Raw genomic sequence first — 7,683 nt, forward strand, 5'->3', positions numbered from 1 at the left:
GTCTAGTCCAGCGGTTGGCAACCTTTCAGAAGTGGTGTCCAGTGTCTTCATTTATTCACTCTAATTTAAGGTTTCGTGTGCCAGAAATACATGTTAACGTTTTTAGAAGGTCTCTTTCTAGAAGACTATAATATATAATCAAACTATTATTGTATGTAAAGTAAATAAGGTTTTTAAAATGTTTAAGAAGCTTCTTTTAAAATTAAATTTAAATGCAGAGCCTCCCGGACCGGTGGCCAGGACGGGGGCAGTGTGAGTGCCACTGAAAATTAGCTTGCATGCTGCCTTTGGCACAAGTGCCACAGGTTGCCTACCCCTGGTCTAGTCGGTATAGTTTGCAAACTCTTCCAGGCAAGGACTGCATCTTAACTTCTGTAATGTGCTTTGTAAATTGCCATGTACATTTATGGCCTGGTATATAAATGTTCATTCTAGTAGATTCCAGCCAATCAAGATGTTCAACTTTCAGTGAGTTCACCTTTTTCCCAGCAGGTGGCATTAGCACACAGTGAAGTGAGTGATCAAGACATATAGGCAGGCTTGCTAACAGACATCAGCATGATGCAATCAAAAAGGTAGGCCACCACCTATATGAGGGCATTCAAATAGACAAATGGATACAAAACGTATTCCCAAATAGACCTACAATGTGCTGCATTAGATTCTTGCTACATTTAATTAGCATATGCTTTCTTTATAACATCTATTTTGTCAATAATATTTTTGAAACAATTAATAGATGGTTCTCAATTTATCTAAAATACATCCATGATCAGCTAGTTCCGAACCAATATTTTCACATTGCCAGCTAATTAATTTCAAATATGGTTACTAAAATGGCCCAATGCCGGATTAAAGACATCCCCTATTGCTTTTCCTAGAAATTACAATAAAAATCCTAACACAGTAAAAGTTTAAAATTGTATGTTGGAGAAACCACGTATATATCATTATAAAAGAAAAGGCTATTAATATCCAATGAACTATAGGGTCAGATTTCTTAAGCCATCACAAAAATAAGCCTGTACTAAAACCTAAATAAGAGGTTTCGACCATACTGGGGACTGGGAGAGGTGCGGGGGGGGAGGGGAGAAGAGAAGAGGAAGGGAGAGAGGGAACAAACAAAAACAAGAATGTTTCACACACTATTTATTTTAGTCAAAAAATCACTATCAGGCAAAATTATTTATGGTGGTTTGGTATGGATGCAGTATTATTTGAATGGCAAGAATTTCTTTTTTCAATAAATTATACAGCATATCAGCATATCAGGCATAAACAAGGCCTTCTTTTTGAATGGACTAGTTTCTTACATTTCCTTACCAAAAACATAAGATCGATTGTAATTGTATATTTTCGGCACCATAGCATTTCTAAGCAGTTGATACAATTTACACCAGAACACTGACAGAGAGACAGACTCTAAGGTAGAGTGCCTATGGTCCTTAGCTGTGGAAGGATGTTGAAATAAGATCAGAGAAAATGGCACACCAACACATTAGAGCATGTTCAAGCACAATAAAACCATAGTATTCTTTTAACATAGATATAAATTGAATGAATCACGAGTGTTCCTCCCTTTCATATGGATATATGGCATCAGACATATATTGCTTGAAACAAGTTCAACAGAAAAACTGCCCATGTTTTCATTTGCCTATTCTCTGGACCACCCAGTCCTGTTGACAGAGGGGACAGCGATTGTTCTGTTTCACCCATAGGGACATGCAGCAATTGTGGAAGGAATGATTACATTCTCCCCAGACAACTGAAAGAAAAGAAAATACTTGATATGTTCCAGTTACACTGTTCAATATAGACGTACAAACTACACTCACAATAAAGAGTACTAACAACCTAACTCAGATTTTTACAGCAAATAGAAGGTTATATGATATTTGGGGCAATAATACATTATAATGATTTATTGATTTAGACTAGATTAGTGTTACTGGTTTGACAGTATTTTCTATAAATAGAATATGGTGTTCCACAGGGTTATGTCTCACACGTTAGCCACTTAAAACATGTCTACCAATTTATTTCTAATTCAAGAGACATATACACATACTTTCATATTCTTACACAACTGTAGAATGCTTAGCACGGTGCTGTGCACTATATCAACAGTGCATAATACTATAAATATTACTGAGGGACGAGGGAAGCCTGTGAGTGGTTTGGAAACTTCCACAGCCTGGCTAAATTTGATCTTATTTTTTACTGGTTCCTTAATTAGGTATAGTTAGTGTATTGTTTCAGTATTGACTTTCCATCATGTGCCAAAGGTTTAAGGGCATATGAACAAATTCTAATTAACATTTTATTTGAATTTTTAAAGTTCAAAGTTGAGATACATGATAAATAAAATAATATAGGATACTAGTACACAAGCATTTAAAATGGGCTCTTAGCTACATCAGAGGTTGTTCAAAGCCCATAATTATTTAAATATACCAAACTGGACTAATTCTGCATTGTACTAGTTTTTTTTTTTTTTTTTTAGCAGTGATTGTAGACAACGGCGCTATCCACAGGACTGTTGCAAGTTTTGTATTTTTTCTCTTTTATATCTGTCTTCAAATGGGAGACCTAACAGGACAACCATGGAATGTGGAAGTGGTAATTTCTTTTATAGACAATAAGATGATCAACTAAAATAATACCATTCAATTAACTGAGATTATGTGTTTTATAAAGTAAACAGCAAAGAGATGGAAATGTCCATTATTGATTTTACAAGTTCAATTAACAAAGTAATACTTCCAAGTTAAATAAATGCTTGAATGTCTACATATCACATAAAAAATCTAATATACTGCTTAGGGCTACACTTTTCTAGTTGAAAAGCAGATTAACAAAACAACAACAAATAAGATCTTTGAAACCTCAAAAACCTTGGATGAGGAAAAGACAATCAAATATATTCCATGGCTTCATAACCTAGACAAAATTTTATCCACACTTGCATGTTTTAGTGAAGTTCTTCTGTTATATCTTCTAGTATCTATCTCAAAGGAAGTGATAGTAGGTATTTCCTATTTAACTCAAAAGTCTACAGTTGTCTGTCCTGAATTATATAACTAGTTCTTCCCAGTCACAAGCACATATACAAATGACTAGTTGCAGATTTGCTCGGTCAAGCACTTTTCTATGACAGTGTGTTTTTTTACATTAGTATTGCTGTACGGTTAATTTTTGCGCATTAATAAAATTAGTATTATCTTCAAACTTAAAAAAGCATCCCACTGAGAAAAAGCCTTTGCTGAAAAACATGACAATGAAATCACTACATACCAACACAATCTTCTTGTTTGTTTTCAGCTTGACATCTAAGACAGGCATCTAAAAGTAAACATGAACAAAACTCAATCTGATGCTCAGAATGCAATTCTTAAACTGGCTTTTCTAATGAAAATATAAACCGTGGAACATATTAATAATGGTAAAAGCTCAAATTCTGCCATCAACTGTATTTATTAGATAAAAAGGAAATTAAAATACAAGCACTATGCATACCAAAAGAAAAATATATCTTTTCAGGAGGTAAAAAGAACTGGAAACTGTAAGACAAGCTCTTCACACCCTCCATTTTCTTTGGACATTTTCATGAGCTCTGCTGCAAAAAAAAAAATCTCCTTTTTGTATATGTGACCATTGGGAGACTTCTGCCAAATCCACTCAAGCAGATTAAAAATTAAATAAGAGCACTCACATGCAACCCGCAACTTCAGGAATTTGTTTTTCAGATGTGAATGATTTCCTTAAAAGGAGATGCTGACAATTCTACTGTTTTTCAGCCTCTCATCAAACCCTGCCCTACGCCACCTTTTACACACTGCAATTTTACTTGATGTGTAACTGAAACTTCACCAGAATATAAAACACACACCCACACCCTATAGTTTTAGATCATTTATTAGTCATGCACTGTAAGTGAAGAGACCACACCATACTTTTAGATCATTTATTAGTTGTGCAATCTAAGTACAGAGACCGACGGGGACATACAATACATATTTTTAATATGGTGTCTAATCTTGTAGGGGACAGAAAGGAATAAGGATATGGGACTCCTGGTTGGAGTAGCACATCAGCGGCTGCTCCACACTATGTAAGCGCTTACTGCTGCTCCCACTTCAGATTCCTCACCTAATCAAGTCATCAAACAGCAAAGAGAATGGGAATGCTGAGGCAGCAACATTTCCGCAAATGAGGCAGAGGAGAGCAGCTCTTCCTTTAGTAGACAATCAGGAGTTTCTCATTTATTTATTCTTTTATTATTTCCTGCCAAAGACAGGAAATACAACAAACAGGCACGGGAAAGACACAATAACACAGGGCCACATCTGGGTACGGAAATTGTATGGCGAGCCATGAATGCTCACGAAATTGGGGGTTGGGGTGCCAGAGGGGGTGAGGGCTTCAGCTGGGGTGCGGGCTCTGCAGTGGGGCTGAGGGTTTGGAGGTGTAAGAGGGCTGGGACGGAGGGGTTTGGAGGGCGGGAAAGGGATCAGGGCTGGGGGTTGAGGGGCAGGCGGGGACAGGGGGTGCAGGCTCTGGGCGGCGCGTGCCTCAGGCAGCTTCCAGAAGCAGCAGCATGTCCTTCCTCCGGCACCTATGCAGAGTCGCAGCCAGGCGGCTCTGCTCGCTGCCATGGTTGCCAGCCAATGGGAGCTGTGGGGGTACTGTGTGGAGCCCCCGCGTGCCCCTATGCATATGAGGCGGAGGAGGGATGTGCCGCTGCTTCTGGGAGCTGCATGGAGCCCCCGCATGTGCAGAGTGGAGCTTCTCGGCTGGAGCTCGAGGTCTGGATTAAAACGTCTGAAGGGCCGGATGCAGCCCCTGGCCTATAGTTTGCACACCTCTACAGTAACAGGTGAGATGACTGTAAACATCATGACCATTAGTGGCCACTATTACATTTTTGGAAGGTGTCATAGTAGAGGAGTGTTTTAAAGAGGGATCTGAAGAAGGACAATGTTGTGGCTTTACAGATTTTTACAAGGAGCTATTCCATGCATAAGGAACACCACGGGAGAAGGTGCTTGTTGGAAAATTTGACAAATGAGCAATGAAGTCTTGGCATATTTGGAGGGGCAGAGACAGGAATAGACATCTCAATAGTGTATAAGAGATAACACATAGGGCACCCTTCAAACACTTCAATCCCTGTTGCCAGCATCTGGGTCGTCAGTCAATTACCTTCAGAAATATCAAATTCACTAATAATCCTATTATTTTTTTAAATTAAAATATAAAGGCAATCAGAGTTCCATATTTAGCTCCACAGAAAATATTTATTCTTTTGGTATAAATATAAGAGGAATTTTAATTTCTTTTAATCTAAGCCTTTTTTCCCTTTAATTCTGTGATTTAACATAATTGGCATGAGTAGAGGTATAAACTCAGATCTATTCTCCACAGTGCTTTTGTGCTATTTCTACTTCCTTATAAATCAGGTTCAGTAAAATCCATTATTGGATATAACTAAAAACTGTATTTTTAAGAAAATGTTATTCTATTGCAGATAATTTCTCAGTCCTGATGTGAGCTTTGTCTACCAGCCCAAGACCAAGTGTGAACTGTCTTCAAAGCATGCTAAAACTTCTTGTATAAAGTCAAGCTAAATAAGACACTGAAGGTATTTTTCACTACTTCATTCTGCACTATAGTCTTTTTTCCTCTAGCATGCTCATAAATTCTCCCAGCTCAAAAGACTGTTCTAGACACAAACAGAAATATGAGAAATAGCGGGCCTAGTTATGTCCGATATTGCCATGATGGGCACTCAGATTGGATTCTCAATCTTTCGCTCCCCAGAACAACACTGGAAGAATGATTTTGGGCAAGTCACTTAACCTCAGTTTCCCATTAAAGGAGTTTCTTATCCATTTTTGTAAAACACTTTGAAATTCATAGATGAAAAGCACTATATAAAAGGGTTAAATATCTTCTTTATTTTCTGGTGATTCTGTCTCTACAACACAAAAGACACTTCAGTTTCCCTATTCATTCTGTCCTTGGCCATTCTACTGAAGCTGCCAATGTGCGCCAACTGCAGCGGCTTTTGTAATTTGAATACTCACCTACTGGGAACTGGACAGAAACTATATTTGTATCATGCACAACACTGATTAGACATAAAATGGTAACTTGGATTACTTCTTACGCAAGCTGCATTTGTACCGTGACCTAGAGATGAAAAGGCTCTGTGTGTCTCCAATTAACTCCCTGAGCTATCCAATCTCAACAGCAATAAAAATTCACACTTTTTAATGTATTTAGGTCATCATAATTATATGTAATTGCTATGCTATCAATGTCTTAATCTGTACAATTTAAGCTACTTTTAAACATTGTTTTCAGCCAAAGTACAGCTGCAGCAATATTACTGGGAAGGAGATACTCCAGTAACATCTGACAAATGGGTATAAGAACCTTCTTTTGGATAAGTGTTAATATTTGTAATCAGCTGGGGAGATTTGTACAAATACAGCGATAATAAACTTTAGCTAATGCAATAATGCAACCTTTCATTTATGCAAGAGTGGTTTGCAAGACAAAATTAACAGATAACACAAAGAATGCACTAGACATCACCCCTGAAGAGCAACCATTTCCTGGTGAAATGCAGCGAGAAGAGCAGACCACAGACAAGTTTTCAGCATGGTGTAATAGTTGCACAGAGATGAAGGACTCCAGTAAGTGATCCAATTTAAGCCATTAAGTTTCTGTTTAGCTAGTTAAGGAGGATCATCTGTTCGGACCCACCACCATATCAATGGCACCATAAGCCATGGTCAGCCACCACATGGTAGCCTACAGAGCCTGGTTTATTCAGTGTCCCCTCAATACATGAGAGCTGCTGGGGTAGGTCAACCAACTGCAGTTTATTTCAAGGAAATAAAGAACTGTAGGAGTATTTCAAGGTAAAGCTGACTGCTTAGGTGAAGCCGCTGATTATTTATTTCCGGTACAAACACACATAAAGCTACATCACCCATTGGTACCAGCACAGGATCCTTTGCGCAATTACTGCTAGGACGTGGGACAAACACAGAGGTAGAGCATTAGGCACTACATAAATGGCCTTGGTATCATCTCAGCAAACAGGTCAGTGTGGGAAAGAAGGAACCCAGTACGTACCAGCTCCATCAGAAACCCCGGGTTTACCTGGGGAGGGAGGCAGGCACCGAGGAGATTCAGGCCCCCAGGATGGGGGGGAGACCTCTGGACGCGGGAGGCGGCAGTGAGGACATACAGGGACCCCAGCTCTGCCCGCGGGGGGAGCGAGGAGCTACAGGCCCCTCCCCCCAGCATGTGGGGCTCTCCCCGCGGGGGGCAGAGAGCAGATATAGGCCCCTCCCCCAGAATGTGAGGCCCGGCCGCAGCAGGGGGAGGGGCAGTGAGGGGGTGCGGGGCTCCGCCCAGGGCGGGGGGGAGGCCGGGGCCCGCCAGCGCTTACCCATGACCTGGACCCGGCAGATGGCGCAGGTGTCGCACTCCACGTCCCAGCTCCACATGGCCACCGCGTTCCACTTCTTCAGCGAGAACATCTTGTCGGCAGCGCCCGCCTTGGCGCCCGAGGAGCCCGGGTGAGCGTGGGGGGCGCCCGGCTCGTCTCCGTCCTCCACGTCGGCCATGGCGGGGGGCGGAGACGCTGCGGAGGAATCGCTCTGG

The 7,683-nt window shown here is 40.5% G+C and overlaps 1 protein-coding gene across 2 annotated transcripts; it reads right to left on the reverse strand.

The window, feature by feature from the left end:
• Positions 1-1,134: 1,134 nt before the first annotated feature.
• Positions 1,135-7,683, reverse strand: RNF7 (ring finger protein 7). 2 transcript variants are annotated; one of them, XM_032765658.2, is made up of 3 exons: positions 7,476-7,683; positions 3,298-3,345; positions 1,135-1,768 (listed from the first exon to the last, which is right to left on the reverse strand). In XM_032765658.2, the coding sequence occupies exons 1-3, from the start codon at positions 7,644-7,646 to the stop codon at positions 1,712-1,714; spliced, it is 276 nt and encodes a 91-aa protein (XP_032621549.1). In that variant the 5' UTR covers positions 7,647-7,683; the 3' UTR covers positions 1,135-1,711. The 2 variants fall into 2 exon arrangements, with proteins under 2 accessions (XP_032621549.1, XP_032621548.1); XM_032765657.2 differs by having other exon boundaries at positions 7,469-7,680.

Source organism: Chelonoidis abingdonii, chromosome 8, assembly GCF_003597395.2.
Source record: "Chelonoidis abingdonii isolate Lonesome George chromosome 8, CheloAbing_2.0, whole genome shotgun sequence".
In the NCBI taxonomy this organism is placed as follows: domain Eukaryota; kingdom Metazoa; phylum Chordata; order Testudines; family Testudinidae; genus Chelonoidis; species Chelonoidis abingdonii.